General features: G+C 46.1%; 1 protein-coding gene across 4 annotated transcripts in view; it reads right to left on the bottom strand.

The window, feature by feature from the left end:
- Positions 1 to 2,508: 2,508 nt before the first annotated feature.
- Positions 2,509 to 19,069, bottom strand: part of PANK1 (pantothenate kinase 1) — a 180,122-nt gene continuing 163,561 nt past the window's right edge. For all 4 annotated transcript variants that reach the window (XM_086921982.1, XM_086921983.1, XM_086921984.1 and 1 more), the window contains 2 exons: positions 5,766 to 5,891; positions 2,509 to 3,120 (listed from right to left, as the gene is read on the bottom strand). In XM_086921982.1, coding sequence (XP_086778108.1) covers positions 3,061 to 3,120; positions 5,766 to 5,891 — 186 coding nt within the window. In that variant the 3' untranslated portion in view covers positions 2,509 to 3,060. The remainder of the gene's footprint in view (positions 3,121 to 5,765; positions 5,892 to 19,069) is intronic.

Here is a 19,069-nt window from a genome sequence, read left to right as displayed (position 1 = left end):
TGTTGGCCCTCTTGCAGCTATTTGGTTAAACTGCAAAATACATATATTACTGCACTGTTCTTGTTTTTAACAGGAAGAGGCCGCTCCCCTTTTTTAAATAAATAATTTTTCTTTTGTGGTTCTCTATCCTATTTTATATTCACCACCTTCACTATTTTCCTGCACTGCACTTGATCCCATCAGATCAGAGTCACATGGTCCTAAAGTGATTGTGGGTCAGAATCCCAGTTCCTGATAAAGGGTACGATCCCTGTCTAAATGATCTAGAGAAATGCGACCCTAATAGGATTACCAAGTGATAATATTGATCATACAATCTTTTGATGGGAATCCTAAAAAAATGTGTTTCCTCTACAATCATTGGTGGCCCACTTGCTTGATATTCCTTGTCCCGAGCCAGAACTAATTAGCCTTGGCTGTATCTGGTCGTACTAATCTAGACTTCCAGATAACTACATAGAGGTTCTTAACATTCCTCTTTTGTGAGACCCCTAGGTTTCTCTGTTGTATATGTATAAATTATGAGGAATTTAACCTAGGCCGGTCTTTAAACATTCCTCGGACCCTCTCTTAATGGTTTGTTGTTTATAGATCCATATTCCTTGCCTCGCCTAGGTTCACTCTTTATTCTAAGTACGAGTCCTCTAAGGAAAATCCGAAGGTACAAAAGGGACTTCTCGCAATCACCCTCTGCTTGGTTGTAGGAAAAATGTTAATAAGGCCCTGAATATCTCATTATCAGTCACAATATGAATTATTTAGGAAGTTCTGGAACTACATCACCTTTTGCCTGTGTTTCTAATACTTGGCGCTTTCTTTTGTAGTTTAGCCAATGGGTATTCACACTTATCGCTGTATGCACACTTGCTAGGTATGTGTTCGCTTCTTATATATGGCATATCGCTACCACCCAGAGTCCAGTAAGGCAGATACCTCTATCATTGTATTGGGTAATAAAAGGATTCAGCTGGACCGGTCTCAAAATATATGCAACTTGTATCCATCCTACCTGCAAGGATTTCCCCCCCCTCTTTTTGGGAAACAAGCAAGCTAAATGGTCCCACTTGATACACTCAAAGCACTGGAGTCCCTGCCCAATGAGGTAGTTCTTGGCAGAACAAGAGTTTACCCCTATCTCCGTTTGTTGGACTGTAGGCTTTCTAAAAGGGTAAGAGTTTGTGGGAAATGTGAACCACATCATAACTAGGTCTTCTCCCTTGGGCCCTAAAATAGGTTGCGGCCATTTCGAGGACCTAATAGTAAGCTCATGGGGTTGTCGTAACCTCTTCTGACTGGGTATAGGCTGCTCGAAAAAGGAACTTATGGGCCAGCCTGGCTATTTCCCATTTTCCCTGCTACATCATAATCTATAAGTCTTGGAGCCAACACTCTGCCTCTCTAAATTCAATTTTGTTATCGTTCTGTATGGTCTGAGCATGTTGAATGTATTGTTTATAGTCTTATAGCATTTGCTGACCCAAGAGGGGTCCTATGTAATATTCTCACCATCTAACAGGCCAAAATGCAGACTGTGCAATGCTTTCAAACTTCAAAGCTGAATAGACTGCAGATGGGAGCACTAATCGGGTGCCTCTTTTTTGAGCAAGTGCTGTGCTTTTGATTGGGTCAAAATAATCAACTGAATAAACAGAATCATTAGACTTTCTGCAAATGTTACCGTGGGTTTTCATAGAACTAGGCACTACTACAAGAGAAGTGGAATGAGAAAAGGGACATGAACAAAGAATCTATCTACCTCATTAGTCAAGGAGTAGTGAGCCAAGTTCGCTGCCTATTCAGAACCACAAAGAAAATGAGGTTTATTGTATACATATTCAAGCGAAATAAAAATATCTACTGCATGTTATACTAAAATGTATTTGGGATCATTTTATTGCACAGCCTGGCCTAGCCAAAAACTCATCTGGTTAAGGTTAATAAAAGAGTTTTTCATCTGCCCACTACATCTTTGGACATAGTACAAGAAAGCACATGATCCTTAACTCCATGGCTGGGCACCCAACTTATCAAACACCTCAATGCGAAAGTCTCTTGTGTGGTAATTTAATCTTACTGCAGTAGCAAAGTGTGGTTTCATTTGTCCATGCAGGGCATAAGAGCAGTGCTCATTTGTTTCTGCTAAAAAAAAAAAAAGTGTACAACATAATAATTATATACTTAAGGTATTATTAGAATTGTATTCCAAAAAGCAATCCTGTGTATTGCCTTCTTCAGAGCTATAAGCCAGGAGTACTGAAAGCTCTGCAAGCAGGATGCAGAAACATTATTGTTTTAACCCCTTCAGCGCGGCGCAAATTTTTGCGCTGTGCTGAAGGTTCTAATGAGCCTATCGGCTCGTGACGGAATGGTTCCGTCATGAGCACAGCTCAACCGACGCTCATGACGGAACCGTTCCATCATGAGCATGGAAGGGGTTAAACAGAATTCATCAACCCGAAAAAGCATTTTCCAACTACAAATATAAACTCACAATTTCAAACGAAGGTCAACGTTTTCATGTTTTTTTTTTATAGATAAATCGATTTTGCATGACTCTTTTTAAATACAAGTGCACCAGAATCAAAGATCTTAGTGTTACAGTACATGCACCAGCTTTATAGTTTCATTTGAAACCAAGATCTAAAATCATGAAATGTCATGAAAAATACAAGAGGAAAATGCCTTGGCTGGCGGAAAAAGGACATTTGTCATATGAATCAGTAAACCCAATAAGAGGAAGAAAACATGGTTTCTCACATGTAGGTCCTATTTAAATAGTATACAGCTTATTAAATACATAAAATTGTTTCATTATATTTGGCCATTTCGCACATTTGTTTCATTTAAAAATACAGTCAACAGAAAACAATTATTTTATCCCAAGCTCGAATTTTGATTTACAACTTCAAAACCCAAAAGCGGATAGTTGGCTAAAACGATTTTACATTATTTACAAATCCAGCAGGAACAACTGTTAGAATGGCTTCATTCCCCTCCCTCCGGAGCCTTTTAGTAATTTCAGCAGCAGTTTTAGAGAGTGCAACACTTCCAGTGTGATCTTCATTGATGGTCTGTCATTTTCAACAACTCCAGTAGAGCCCCAACAGCTCCGAAATAACCCTAAGAAAAGGAACAATGATAAAGATGTGGCAATTATTATAAACAAGTTTAAAGAAATCATGTGCACAAAAACTGCTTACAAGTAGAGAAGCCAATGGAAACTAGGCCTTACAGGTTTGTTAAACTAGCAATTTGTTCATGAACTTTAATCTGTTTTAGCATTACATATGCCAGTGCCAAGTGGAGCAATCACCAACACTTACTCAACTATTGGGGTAGGAGAAGCATTTCGCTTGCCTGCAAAATGCTCATGGGATTCTTTTTACACTTACGTCTGCATGCACCAGTTTCTGTTGTATGTATTACCATCCTCTAAGCCCCACCACACCGACACATAGATAGTTTCTGCCAGGACAAAATAATAGACGACAATGCGGGGTATTGCCCAGGGACCCCACCTTGAAAGGGAACCTTCTCTTCTCTTTGACCTCTGTGTATTCTATTTATCTAAACCTCTCCTCCTCCCCTCTACCTCCGACTTGGTTTCTCTACCTTGTCTTATCTTAAAGATTTTTGGGCTCCCAGGCAAGATAGTTTTTAACTCTTTTGTGTGACCCTGCTAAAGTAAAACATTTAAGTTTGTATTGTTTAGCATCATGTGCGCTTGAGTTAGCAGGAAATGGGTAATCAAATGTAAGCAGCTCAAATCTAAGAAATACTTGGCATATTATCTGCGGAAATACTTCAGAGGTCAGAAGTGTAAAAAGTGTATCTAATGCAGAAGGCTGCTCTTGATGTAAATTTATGTTTGAGTTACGACCAGGAAGTGGTTTATCTTTCTGTGGAAAATGAAGCTAGAAATTGAGAGATAACCTCTTCAGTCTCTTAAAAGGAAAATAATCTGTGAACTTACAAAACAGAGTCACATGAGCGATAACAGGAATTGACAAATCCTTACAGGAGCCTTACGATTTGAGTGTATAAGCTATTTTTGAACTTTAGCTAAGCATATCTATGTAAAACTGCTAAGATCATCGGTCAAAAGTAAAATCTGTGGCCAGTGTTTAACCATTTTTTCCCAGTCATTTCAAATCTCAATTTCCCAGAAAATTCCTACCTGACCTCTCTTCTACTGAGTGTGTGATATATTTCTAAGTGAGTATTAACGTTATTTGTACATGAGATAGGTCTGGTCAGTAGGGGAGTCCTTGCTATATTCACTGATGGTCTTGATTCTTGAAGTCACATCTTTAGGTGCTACTGTCTTTACCAGTAGGGAGAAGTTAGGGCTTAGCTAGACACCAATGTAGTGCAGCCCTGCGCATGGACCAGAGAAGAATTTGGAGCCTAAATGGAGAGATGGTACTTGCTGGGAGGAGCCTTGGGCAAGACTGCTCTCACCAGATATGGACGGTTGCAGGTCCCTTGACATCTCAAGGGATCTTCCACCACTAGCAAGACTTTTTTAAAGATACATGGTGACATGTTCAGGGTACAACAGAAGTTGTAATACGTACACTATGGGTTAACCCTGTGCAGACAAATAACCCATTCTTTCAAGTCCACTGTACAGACATAGTCTTTGTCGGAAGGAGCAGATATGATTTGATATAGGGAAACAATGATAAAGGGCTCCTTCACAGACTGAGTATCCAAAGGTCTGAGAGGGTCCAAATACTACCAGAACCCTTGCTCCCAGAAAATAACTTCGAACTGCACCCTGATTAAGCAGCGCAAGTGCCACCAACTGTATGGATTACCGGCATCAGCAAGGTTGTCAAAAAGCAGTGGAGTAACTAGGGGTAAGATGACTGAGTGAGACTGGGTGGAGTAAATGTGGCAGCATGGAGGAAAACGTGGGGGTAGTGTATAACAGCTGGTCCAACCAAATAAGAAACCCCTGAAGTACTTTAACCCAGAAAAACGCAAACTCTTCTGTCACAAAAGTATTGGTCGGTAGTCCATTAATGACTAGTGGCAACAAATAAGTTCTGCTTCAGATGTATGGTTTAGATGGAAAGCTATCAGAACTTCAAGCTATACACGGTGTGAGAATCTAATCCATAGTGTATGAACCAGGACCTTGAAGGGAGACCCATTACATTCTCTTATGCTTTTGACATCAAGAGGGAGCTCAGTAAAGCTTGTTTGCACATATTAAAGCCCAGGAAAATACCCAGCATTTGACACATCCACATGCTCGCAGGTCAAGTGAAACATCTGCAAGGTAGTTTGCCTAGCATTCTCAGCTCGCCAAGAACTTTCTTTATGGTGAGTCAATGTGATTAATCATTTAAGAAATGACCAGACCCTACCATGGTATTGACAGCACTCAAGATCCCAAAGAGGGGATTAGAACACACTATAATCTTAAAAGAACTGATGCATGGCTGGTCTCAAGTTTCCTTTGTATGGAAAAAAAGAAACACGAAACTCCAACCCATTAAACCTATAATCATAAAGCCAAAGGAAGCAACGTTTAAAACACAACAAACACAATGAACTTTAAAATATTAAAGCAATATGTACATTAATGCATTCATTTTATAAAATCAGGGCCATCTAAAAGATTAAAAAAAGGAAAATAATTCACCATAAACAGAGTAAAATTAAACGTCTTTACACTTGTTATTAAAAGAAATTTGATTGTATGTTTCTGTAACTTCAGCATTGTTTTCCAAACTCGTATTGTACTTATGCTGTACCTCATGCTCCAGAAACAGGGCTTTCAACTGTCCGTTTGACCAGTAATCCATGGCGTAGGCAAGCAGCTTCATGGACACCATATTGATTCTCAGAAAGTTTCCAACAAAAACAACCCTATCGATATTCTGGAAGTTTAAAAAATAGAAAGACATACATAAATGTGAAGCAAACATGCAAAGTAAGTTGGTTGTCATGGACTCAGGGTGTCATCACATTAGTGGCATATTAATCTTTAAAAGTTGCAGACTCCAATTCAGTTTTCGCATCATTCAAAGGTACATAAAGAAACATATTGTGGGATGCTTTTAAGCTACAAAATGGTGGCACATTACAATGTGCTGTGTTGCCAATGTAAAGATGATGGAGGACAATATATAAACATTTGGGTACCTATCCTCGTTCCTCACTTGAGTCAATTTTTAAGAAGTGCTAAATATTTGTGCAGGCTTCCAACTGAGATGCCCCGGAGAGCTGAAATGGAGAATGTAGGCACCCAGACAGTGATGAACACTTTTTAAATCAGCGATGCAATTTGCTAGTTCCTAACATGGCAAAACAGCTAAAACGCAATGGGAGGGGACCACACTAGGTATGAATCGAAACAATCAAATGGGAGCTTTTGAGTGAAATTTACCAGGAAATGGGTATTCGAAGTGTGAGTTTTCACAACAGTCCACAGACAGAAGTCACACTTCAGTTTTAGGCTTTACTGTAGAGAAGTCTGAACATGACCAACAGAGTGCCCAGAGTAATTTTGAAGAGTATGTGTACCCATGGAGAGGAATTCAAACACTTGTGCTTGCTGAGGACCTTCCTATGTTCCCTTATGAAGTTCTCTCGATGAAGCCACAAATTCAAAACAGAATCCAAAAATCACACCATTGGGTATCGTGGTACCTGGGGCCCAGGAGAGCCTGCACCCAATGTTCCTCTGTTCACAGGCCAGATACAAGGAAGTCTGTAATTTTTGTCTACACCCAACTACGCTTGAGTGAACTATCTGCTGGTGTCCATTACATCTTCCTGCACTAGGCAGCTGATTAGAAAAATAATAGTATATACATCTAGGCTGTGCAATTTGGTAGCACGTAAGAAAAGTGTAAAGCTGCCACATAATTAGCAAACAGTGAAACATCTGGTTTTCTCCTGCAGCACCGAACAGCAGCACAGAGGAGCGGACATCTTGGACAAAGAAGAGAGACCAACTGGATTGTTGGAAGAAATGGCAGTCTGTTTTAGAGTTCTGTACATCTGATTGGTCAACATCTTAAAACTCAATTTCTTAATACTCAATTTCTTTGATAAGTACACTCCACTCCAAAGCCAAAATGAAGACCAAAAACAGCATGCTTTTTGTGTAAAATAATGTAGTTGTGTGGTTAGTGTACACTAAAAATCCTGCAGTCAAAAAGAAATGATTCAACACCATAACTATATTCACCTTCCAATGAGAATGTCGTGAATTTGCATGTAACTGAGAAGCTTCCAAAATAAACTTTGAAGAGGCAGTTGTCTTGGAATACAGCGGGATGAAGAGTAAGCAAAGCCACATGGTTGCTTTCAGCATTGTTGACACCATAACAAAAACAATAGATCTGCCTACTTACTCTCTCAAAGGACCACCATTATATATCCCCTTCACACTATAAAAATTAAGTAGCAGTACATACTGGGGGATGGGGTGTGGCAGAGAGATGGGACTCATGATTCCATTATTGGGACAACAGTTGTTGCATAGGATGCATCTAGAGACCATCATGAGGCAACAAGTCCTCAACCCAAATCCATACAAAATCACCCATGAGGGAACAAGCTTGAATTAGACCAGAAGCACCATACAGGGCAAGATACCTTTCTGTAGAAAGAAACCCCTTCCGTACCACCAAATTCAACATGGCACCACTACACAAAGGGGGACTGATGTCCAGGTTCCTGTTTAGATTCTGCCCTGACTACCAGTAGCCAAGGTAGGCCAGATGTCTAGTGGACAGCATCATCGATCATGATAAATATTATTAGTACTGATCTGACATTGAAGGAAAGAACTTTGAACTAGATGTTTACCGTTCTTCTCACTACAAACTGAATACATGCCCTATACGGACAACACATAGGAAACTCTTGGAAACTAAGACACTGGGTGTTAGACCTGTCTGGCTTTTTGCGTAGTCCCTCCAAATTATTATTTATTTTTTCTCCTTTTTGCCCCTCATACCCTTTATAAGTTTTATCCACTGACTTTTTTCTAGGTGTTGGCCAAGGGCATAGGTGTTCTTTTTCCCCTCATAGTTTTTCACCTCAGGCCCAGAGGCCTGTTCTGACAGGAAAAGTTGGAACCACAAAATGGTGGCTACCAACTGCCCTAACTGCCAAACCCAGAACTTGCCCATGGACTAGTATAGGGCGTTCCAGAACCTTCTGGTCCATTCTGGACCACTGAGGGTCAGCCTATATAAGGCGGAATGCTGGGCAGCCATTTTGTCTGTCAGTGAGGAGCAGCTAGAGTGAAGGCTGAGGTCTGGTAGGGGTAGGACCCTGAAGGGTGGTTTACTCTACAAGGGTAGCCCTCTGTCAAGGCTTTTCCACCTCCCATTTCCTGTTGTCCTAGCCAAGTTAGTTCATCCTGCTGATCCTGGACAGATAGGTGAAAGGGTTAATTCGAGTAGTTTTGGGAGCTGAGAAGAACCCTGCCCTGGGAGCTGAACTAAGAGTTTCCCTGTGCCCCTAGTCTGTTCAGTAAGGAGGGATAGGGGATTAGTGCTGAAGAAGAGCTCTGTGGCTTTATTCTGAAGGAGCCCCCCTTATTATTCTCCCCTCCTCGCTATAGAGTGGAAAGGAAGTACTTCCACTGAACAATTCCAAGAATTCCTTACCCCTGACTGGCCCTGTGGTGTGTGGCAAGTCTCTTAGCCTGTTAGGTGGGAAGCGAGGGGCTAGGAACTCGTTCTCTTGAGTAAAACAGGAGCGGGACCCCTGGGGCACCGATCGCGCGCTGTGGCAGCGTTTTCCCCGAGGCGAAACAAGACCGTATTTTGACTGACTCTGGAGCGCTACCGCGCATGCCCCAGGCGATCCCACTTCCTTAGAGCAGGAGGGGCCTAGGACCGAGCAGGCCCGGAAGAAGCAGCGTCTCGCCAGAGGAGCCAGCGCGGCGGAAGGCGGGAGCGGAGGCGGGTCTGGAAGCGAGGCGGTGCAGTGTGAACGCCTCGCGCATTCCCAGAAGTGTGCGCGTCCCAGCCCAGAGTGAGGGAGCGCGTCGGGATCCCTTCGGCGGCTGGTCGCGTGTGTGGAGACACCTCTTCCCTGCTCGAGCGCCTCCTGAGAGAGCTGGCGCGAGCGGGAAGGGAAACCTGAGGAGCCGCCGCTCGAGTGGCGGAATCACCGTAACAGCGGCCCGGGTTGCACCTGGGAGGGTCTCCGCTCCTCTGCAAGGGGGCGAGGAGGCCGACCACCGGAGGAGAAGTGTTTGGAGGCACAGTGGGTGAGCGGAAGAACCGCCTGCTGGCCGCCCTCACAAGTAAGCCGGGAAGAGTGAGGGGTGGCGAGGGAGAGCTGGTTAGGCCTCCTGACCGTCTGTCTTCTTCCCCACACGGGGCAGCACTGATCTAGAAGAAGGGGGTGGAGGGCCTGAAAAACGAGTGGCATAACTTACTAAAATTCACCGATTCAAGAAGCCTGATTTTACCTGAGGGGTGAAGGAAGTATAAAGGCCTCATTGAACCCCGGGCTCTTGACAATTCATGACAGCTTGCCCCCCCCCCGGGTGGAGTAGAATTTCTGAGGAGCAAAAGCAAAGCACAATGCATATTTAACTGGCCTATGAAAGGATAAGGGTTACCTGCCAGATATGGTTATGGTGTGTGACTAAATGTAATGTACTGTTAACATTAATTGATAAATTGCATAGCAGTTTAAAAGTATAATCGCTATTTCTGAGACCAACTGCAGAGTACAGGCCATTTCTAACCGGCCTATGGAAGTGTAAGTGTTACCTGCCAGACAGAGTTATGGTGTGTGACTAAATATATGGTACTGTAAATACTGGTTGCTAAATTGTGTTAGTAGTTCAGGAGTATAGAAATTGCTTCCAAGACAAATTGAAATGCCTAAATTGTAAATTTTGAAACCAAAAAGCAGAGATATTATTTTTATAAACCAGTACATATTTTCATAACAAATTGGTGTAGTGTCCTTTTTAAGTGTTGTTGCGTGGAATTACTGCTGGGTGGTTTGCAACCTTCACACTGTGCCTCTAGAATCGCATGTCTTGCCCCTAGGCCAGGCTACCTAGGTGACCTGACATCCCAGGTTCTAACAGATTGGTGCCTAGCGGTGGGATTCTGACTTGGTTGCAGCTACTCAATAGTAATTCAACGCAATACACTGGCCTACACCAGGAGTTTTCTCCTTGCGGCCCTCCTAATTTGAATTTTGTTTTTTCCAAATTTATTTCTGGTGGTGGGTGGAGGTTAACCTCAGGTCACTTCTTGGTTTTCTCCTGTGTGTTAATTTTATTCCATAGTGAAAAATGGAATTTAATTTGGAAGAGCTTGAATCTTACACTGTGACCCAACTCAAAGAATGGTGCCAGCAACAGGGGGTATTCTTTAAAAAAGGTGCCAGGAAAGGCGAGTTGCTGACAAGCATAAGGGCATGGGTGGAGGCTCATTCCGGGGAGGAACCGGACCCAGAAGGGAGTGACAGGGACACTGTCCTTGAGACTGCAATGTTGTACCAAGCTGGAGGGGGGAATCTACTGACAGGTCCCAGGACACCTTCAAGGGTGGGCAGCAGCGTCTCAGAGAGGGGTTTAACTGACGCCGAGTTAGAGGATAGGAGGGAGGAGAGGAGAATGAGGTTGGAATTAGCTAGAATGGATATGGAAAGGGAGGACAAGAGGTTAGCCCATGAGCGAACCATTAAAGAGATGGACCTACAAGCTTTAACCCTAAGGTCTTCCAATTCAGATAATGGTGGCAGCGAAACTAAGGTGAATACCAGGGAATCCAGACCCTATCTACCCAAAGATGTCGTTGCCAGTTACACCACAGGCGATGACATTGCCAAATGGTTGGCCGCCTACGAAGTTTCTCTAAGGGCTCACGGGATCCTGGAAACTCACTGGGGGGGTGGGCTGTATAAATACATGCCACCTGCTGGCAGAGACACCTTGTTGGCTCTGGAGCAGGATGAGCAAACCCACTACCCTACAATGAAGGTGGCACTGGTGAAGAAGTTTGGACTTACCCCTGAAAGATACAGACAGAAATTCAGTGGAAGTCACAAACTGAGTACCCAGAATTGGGTAGACTTCTTGGATTACGCCAAGAAAGCTTTGGAGGGTTGGGTCCAGGGCAGCGAGGTGAAGGATTATGGAGGGGCTGTACAATCTCTTTTTGAAAGAACACCTCCTCGAGAAATGTTTTCCCGAGCTGCGCCAACACCTGGTGGACAGCAAGCTGACCAATCCCCGGAAGCTTGCAGAGGAGGCGGATACCTGGGCAAGTACCCGGGTGTCCTCAAAGGGGACAGGAGGGGATTCTCAAAAAGCCGGACAGGGCGCCCCCCAGAAGAAGGAGGGGGGAGATAAAAAGAAGGAGTTCTCCAAAGGTCCCCAAAATAATTTCCAAGGAAAGGGAGCAGGTTTCACCCCTAAGGCAAACCCGCCCAGAAACCCTAATCCTGGCCAAAGCCAGCAGCCAAGGGTTCTCCACTGTTTTGAATGTGGTGGTGTTGGACATTATAAGGGAGATGTCAGATGCCCAAAGAGACCACCCCCTCCCACTGGAGGAAAGTCACCGGGAGTAGCTAGTGTAGCGCTCGGGGAGGAGTTGCCCTTAGATAAGGGGGGTGAGTGGGCGGGTGTCACCTTAGTGTCCCTGGGAGAGCGGGAGATGGTTCCAAAGATCCAGGTGCCCCCAAATACTACAAAGTATGGGCAATGGGTCATCATCAATGGCCAGAGAGGGGAGGCTCTGAGAGATACAGGAGCCAGTATGACTATGGTGAGAAGTCAACTGGTGTCTCCAGAGCAGGTGGTTCTTAATTTACTCCACCCCGCCGCGATGGCTGACGGCAGAATGGGTCACTATCCAGTGGCTGAGGTTCCCTTTGAGTGGGAGGGGGTTGCAGGTTCCCTTCGAGTTGCCGTAAGCCCTGCCGTGCCAGTCGATTGTCTGTTGGGGAATGACATGGAACACAACACTTGGAGAGAGGTGGAATACCGGACGCATTCTGCGATGCTGGGTACACCTGACTGGGCCTGTGTGAGCACACGGTCTGCGGCTGCCCGGAGAGGGAGTTCGCCTGGGTTGGAGCCTGGAACAATGGCCCAACCCGCTGCTAAAAAGGGACAGACCCGGAGACAGGAAGAGCCTGCTCCGGCTTCCACACCCCATGTGACAGATCGGCCACCTGCGGCGGTGGACCAGGAGTCCGTGGAGGGGGAAGTAGACTCTCTGGAGGATTTACCCATCCCTGCTGAATGGCATGTGGAGGGAGGTCCTACCAGAGAGGAATTCTGTAAGGGGCAGAGGGAGTGCCCCATCCTCGAGGGACTGAGGCGACAGGCTGAAGCCCAAGCAGCAGGTGATGTTACGGGACACTACCATATTTACTGGGAGGATGGACTCCTCTACAGTGAACCCAAGGTACCCTTACCTGGTTCGTCAAGGGCCTTGGTAGTCCCGCAACAATACCGAGCCTTTCTTTTGGAATTGGCTCATGCTATACCCCTGGCAGGCCACTTAGGCCAGGACAAGACCTTTGCACGGCTTGTCCTCCACTTTTACTGGCCTCAGATGAAAGTGGCGTCCAACACTTACTGTCGGACATGTGTAACCTGCCAGGCCAGTGGGAAAACAGGGGTGAAGCTAAAGGCTCCCCTGGAACCACTTCCAGTCGTTAGCACACCCTTTGAGAGGGTGGGCATCGACATTGTCGGGCCATTAGATCCACCAACAACAGCTGGTCACAGGTTTATCCTGGTTCTGGTGGATCATGCCACACGGTACCCAGAGGCAATTCCTCTGAGGACAGTCACTGCACCTGTAGTGGCTAGAGCCCTAATGGGGATCTTTACCCGAGTGGGATTTCCCAAGGAAGTTGTGTCCGACAGGGGGACCAACTTCATGTCAGCTTACATGCGGGCAATGTGGAAGGAGTGTGGAGTGACATACCGGTTCACCACTCCTTATCACCCCCAGTCAAATGGACTGGTTGAGAGGTTCAATAAAACCTTGAAGGGCATGATCAGGAGTCTGCCCGAAAGCCTGCAGAGGAAATGGGACGTCCTCCTACCCTGTTTGCTCTTTTCCTACAGGGAAGTGCCACAGAAGGGAGTGGGCTTCAGCCCCTTTGAACTTCTGTATGGGCACCCTGTACGCGGTCCTCTCAGCCTGGTGAAGGATGGTTGGGAGAAGTCTCCCAGGAAACCCCCCCAGGATGTGGTGAGCTATATGCTGGCCTTCAGGAGCCAAATGGCGAAGTTGTGGAACAAGCTTCTGACAACTTGGAGGCCAGCCAGGCAGTCATGAAGGAGTGGTATGACCACAATGCTCACCAGGTGGAATTGGAGCCTGGCCAGAAGGTGTGGGTGATGGAGCCTGGAGAGCTTAGTGCCCTCCAGGATCGCTGGACAGGCCCCTTTGAAGTGTTGGAGAAGAAGGGTAAGGCCACATACCTGGTGGACCTTAAGACCCCTCGACAGCCCCTACGGGTGATGCATGCCAACCGTCTCAAACCCCACCATGAGAGGCCCGAAGTCATGTTGATGATGGTGACTGACGGGGAAGAGGAAGCGGAAAGCGAACCTCTCCCAGATCTATTTTCGTCTCAAGAGAAGGATGGGTCAGTGGAGGGAGTGATTCTCTCTCCCACTCTAACTCCTGAGCAACGGGAGGACTGCCGCCAGATCCTGGAGCACTACTCTACGTTGTTCTCCCTTGTCCCGGGAAGGACTCACCTGTGTACCCATGACGTGGACACAGGGGACAGCCCACCAGTGAAGTCGAAGACCTACCGGCTGTCCGACAAGGTGAAGGCTAGTATCCATGGAGAGGTTGCCAAGATGCTAGAGCTGGGAGTTCTTGAACCTTCCAACAGCCCTTGGTCCAGTCCGGTGGTGCTCGTGCCAAAAGCCGCACCACCAGGCACCACACCCGAACTGAGGTTCTGTGTGGATTACCGAGGACTGAACTCAGTGACAAAGACTGATGCTCATCCGATCCCTAGGGCGGATGAATTAATTGACCGGCTAGGAGCTGCCCAATATCTGAGTACCTTTGACCTCACTTCGGGGTACTGGCAGATCTCCTTGACAGATGGAGCAAGGGAAAGGTCAGCCTTCTCCACGCCTGAGGGACACTTCCAGTTCTGTGTGATGCCCTTCGGGCTCAAGAATGCCCCTGCCACATTTCAGCGGCTGGTGAACCAGGTCCTCTCTGGAATGGAGAGTTTCTCTGCTGCTTATCTGGATGACATTGCTGTCTTCAGTAGCAGTTGGGAGGACCATTTGCAGCATTTGCAAGCAGTTCTCCAGGCCCTGAAACAAGCTGGATTGACAATCAAGGCCAGCAAATGTCAGATTGGGCAGGGGTCGGTTGTGTACCTTGGACACTTGGTGGGTAGGGGGACGGTGCAGCCCCTGCAGGCGAAGATTGAGGCAATCATGGCCTGGGAACCCCCCAAGACACAGACTGAGGTCCGAGCTTTCCTGGGCCTCACAGGCTACTACCGTCGCTTTGTGAAGGGGTATGGCACTATTGTAGCGCCCCTCACAGAGCTCACCTCAAAGAAACAACCTCGACGGGTAGTTTGGACGGGAGCTTGTCAGCAAGCTTTTGAGAAATTGAAGCAGGCAATGTGTGCGGCACCGGTCCTGAAGGCCCCAGACTTCTCCAAGGAGTTCATTGTCCAAACAGATGCATCAGAACATGGCATTGGGGCAGTGTTATCGCAACTAAATGAAGAGGGCCTGGATCAGCCTGTAGTCTTCTTATCCAGGAGACTGCTTCCCCGGGAACAGAAGTGGAGTGCAATTGAGAGGGAAGCTTTTGCGGTGGTGTGGGCTCTGAAGAAGCTGCGGCCATACCTCTTTGGCTCGCACTTCCTGGTTCAGACTGACCACCGACCCCTTCGTTGGCTGATGCAAATGAAGGGGGAAAATCCCAAGCTGTTGAGGTGGTCCATCTCCCTACAGGGAATGGACTTCCGGGTGGAACATCGGCCTGGAGTGGACCACGCCAATGCAGACGGTCTCTCCAGGTATTTCCGCCTTAGTGATGAGGACTCCCAAGGGGTTGGGTAGTTCTCCCCACTTTCAGCTGGGGGGGACGCGTGTTAGACCTGTCTGGCTTTTTGCGTAGTCTCTCCAAATTATTATTTATTTTGTCCCCTTTTTGCCCCTCATAACCTTAATAATTTTTGTCCACTGACTTTTTTCTAGGTGTTGGCCAAGGGGATAGGTGTTCTTTTTCCCCTCATAGTTTTTCACCTCAGGCCCAGAGGCCTGTTCTGACAGGAAAAGTTGGAACCACAAAATGGTGGCTACCAACTGCCCTAACTGCCAAACCCAGAACTTGCCCATGGACTAGTATAGGGCGTTCCAGAACCTTCTGGTCCATTCTGGACCACTGAGGGTCAGCCTATATAAGATGGAATGCTGGGCAGCCATTTTGTCTGTCAGTGAGGAGCAGCTAGAGTGAAGGCTGAGGTCTGGTAGGGGTAGGGGTAGGATCCTGAAGGGTGGTTTACTCTACAAGGGTAGCCCTCTGTCAAGGCTTTTCCACCTCCCATTTCCTGTTGTCCTAGCCAAGTTAGTTCATCTTGCTGATCCTGGACAGATAGGTGAAAGGGTTAATTCCAGTAGTCTTGGGAGCTGAGAAGAACCCTGCCCTGGGAGCTGAACTAAGAGTTTCCCTGTACCCCAAGTCTGTTCAGTAAGGAGGGATAGAGGATTAGTGCTGAAGAAGAGCTCTGTGGCTTTATTCTGAAGGAGCCCCCCTTATTATTCCGCCCTCCTCGCTATAGAGTGGAAAGGAAGTACTTCCACTGACCAATTCCAAGAATTCCTTACCCCTGACTGGCCCTGTGGTGTGTGGCAAGTCTCTTAGCCTGTTAGGTGGGAAGCGAGGGGCTAGGAACTCGTTCTCTTGAGTAAAACAGGAGCGGGACCCCTGGGGCACAGATCGCGCGCTGTGGCAGCGTTTTCCCCGAGGTGAAACAAGATCGTATTTTGACTGACTCTGGAGCGCTACCGCGCATGCCCCAGGCGATCCCACTTCCTTAGAGCAGGAGGGGCCTAGGACCGAGCAGGCCCGGAAGAAGCAGCGTCTCGCCAGCGGAGCCAGCGCGGCGGAAGGCGGGAGCGGAGGCGGGTCTGGAAGCGAGGCGGTGCAGTGTGAACGCCTCGCGCATGCCCAGAAGTGTGCGCGTCCCAGCCCAGAGGGAGGGAGAGCGTCGGGATCCCTTCGGCGGCTGGTTGCGTGTGTGGAGACACCTCTTCCCAGCTCGAGCGCCTCCTGAGAGAGCTGGCGCGAGCGGGAAGGGAAACCTGAGGAGCCGCCGCTCGAGTGGCGGAATCACCGTAACAGCGGCCCGGGTTGCACCTGGGAGGGTCTCCGCTCCTCTGCAAGGGGGCGAGGAGGCCGACCACCGGAGGAGAAGCGTTTGGAGGCACAGTGGGTGAGCGGAAGAACCGCCTGCTGGCCGCCCTCACAAGTAAGCCGGGAAGAGTGAGGGGTGGCAAGGGAGAGCTGGTTAGGCCTCCTGGTCGTCTGTCTTCTTCCCCACACGGGGCAGCACTGATTAGCAGAAGGGGGTGGAGGGCCTGAAAAACGAGTGGCATAACTTACTAAAATTCACCGATTCAAGAAGCCTGATTTTACCTGAGGGGTGAAGGAAGTATAAAGGCCTCATTGAACCCCGGGCTCTTGACAATTCATGACAGCTTGCCCCCCCCCGGGTGGAGTAGAATTTCTGAGGAGCAAAAGCAAAGCACAATGCATATTTAACTGGCCTATGAAAGGATAAGGGTTACCTGCCAGATATGGTTATGGTGTGTGACTAAATGTAATGTACTGTTAACATTAATTGATAAGTTGCATAGCAGTTTAAAAGTATAATCGCTATTTCTGAGACCAACTGTAGAGTACAGGCCATTTCTAACCGGCCTATGGAAGTGTAAGTGTTACCTGCCAGACAGAGTTATGGTGTGTGACTAAATATATGGTACTGTAAATACTGGTTGCTAAATTGTGTTAGTAGTTCATGAGTATAGTAATTGCTTCCAAGACAAATTGAAATGCCTAAATTGTAAATTTTGAAACCAAAAAGCAGAGAAATTATTTTTATAAACCAGTACATATTTTCATAACAAATTGGTGTAGTGTCCTTTTTAAGTGTTGTTGCGTGGAATTACTGCTGGGTGGTTTGCAACCTTCACACTGTGCCTCTAGAATTGCATGTCTTGCCCCTAGGCCAGGCTACCTAGGTGACCTGACATCCCAGGTTCTAACACTGGGTAATTGTAATTTGGTACGTACGTAGCACACAATATACATTTAGAAAGATATACATTTAGCTTTTTGTATCTAAGGGTGACTTTTCACTCACTTCAAGGGTTGCCATCGCACAACAGAGTTTAATTAGTTGTATGAAGATGAGCAGTCAGAAGAGTGAAGTTTCCATGCAAAGTGAGTAACAATGTTACAACATTAGTGAGATGAGAGTGTGAATAAACAAACTTCTCCTCTGAACTCTCATGTTGGTCAGACTCGAAAAGGGGCTGCGGAGGCAACTTGCCACATGGAAATGGTGACGAAATTTCCTCTGTGGCCCTCATGGCCTTACTATTCAGGTCCTCAATGCCTCACCTCACCTCCTAGTGTTTACATTTTTTAAATTTATTTTTTAGGAATGTGACACAAAACCCTTGATTGCACTCTCTGTGCCTACATGCTTCTCTGCAAGAATGTTTCATGTTTCCATTTTTAAACGAGGGCCTCCCTTATACTGCGTTTTTCAGTTTCTGCACAGACATTGATTATTTTCTCTACTTGCACCTGATGTGATGTGTATTTTCGCGTTCTAGTGCCAGGGGGGAATTGAGCCACAGGAAGACAGAAGTGGCATATTATCTGCACACCATCATAGATTACCTCAATGTAATGTGGTACACAAACCAAGTGGTGATACTTTCTTGATGCCATATTTAGTTTACGTTGAAGTGCAAAGAAGTGGCTGCTTTTCAATACTAGTATTAGAGGTTTTGGACCAGTAAGACACTGACAGCAAATGTATGGTGAAGATAGAACGTTCATGAAGACAGTGGCAGCCGGCCATCATTTCTACAACAATGTCAGTTTTATGAGCTTATTGAGTAACTCATGATACACAAATATCAAAATATACACTAGGCAGTGTATTCCAAACAATGAACATTCTACATAGGATATCACAAGTAGCCAAGCAAAGGATGGAGAACAATTTGGAACACGTAAAAAGATGAGGAGAAAGGGCCTTTTGATGTACTAAGCAAACAAAGCCACCCAATGACCATGTTTAACTAACAGGCATATCTTGACGATCTATCCCGTAGGAACAATTGGATAGAAAATGCGCTTCAGTGATATAAAAAACTGGTGGGGTAGTTTGTGTGACTGCCCAACTAAGGCCATGTCATCATTAAGAGATGTTTATCCTGAAGGTACCTATGAAAGGCAAGGTAGAGGGAGGGGTTGAGTGTTATTCCCATTAGATAACAATTTGTAACATTTGAAAATATCAAGATCTGCAAGAATCCATGTTGTGTTGCTGTTGGTTCACTCTGTAGATACTGCTGCAGTTCTCCATGCTTTGATAGCCCTGTACAATGCTGCTTGAACTCCATGCCACAAGGCAACACTGTAAAGAAGCTTAAAACAAGGAGAATGTGGGCGTTCTTGTACTGGCTCGAAGAAGGCTCCTCTTTGCCGCTATCATGCAATGCTTCCCAATTGACACTTGTAAGATTTCTTCACATTTAGGTTAAGCAAATGAAAATGATGAGTTATTGTTGTATACATTTGCCACTATATACAAGACCCTCTGGGTGAGTAGTGCGCTATATAAATGCTTTGATTGATTGATTGAAGCAATGCAAAGCCAACAGGTATGGCTTTAATCTCCAACATGGAAAAAAATTATGTTTGTATGTGTTAGCAAATCAACATTAAGTCTGAACTACAGTGTACGCCAATGCCTGCTTATCTTCAGTTTATGAAATTATATTTTACCACGAGTTTGGTTATTTAATCTTCAAATC

This window comes from Lissotriton vulgaris, chromosome 5, assembly GCF_964263255.1.
Source record: "Lissotriton vulgaris chromosome 5, aLisVul1.2, whole genome shotgun sequence".
Classification (NCBI taxonomy): Eukaryota; Metazoa; Chordata; class Amphibia; order Caudata; family Salamandridae; genus Lissotriton; species Lissotriton vulgaris.
This window is presented reverse-complemented; position numbering and strand designations above follow the sequence as displayed.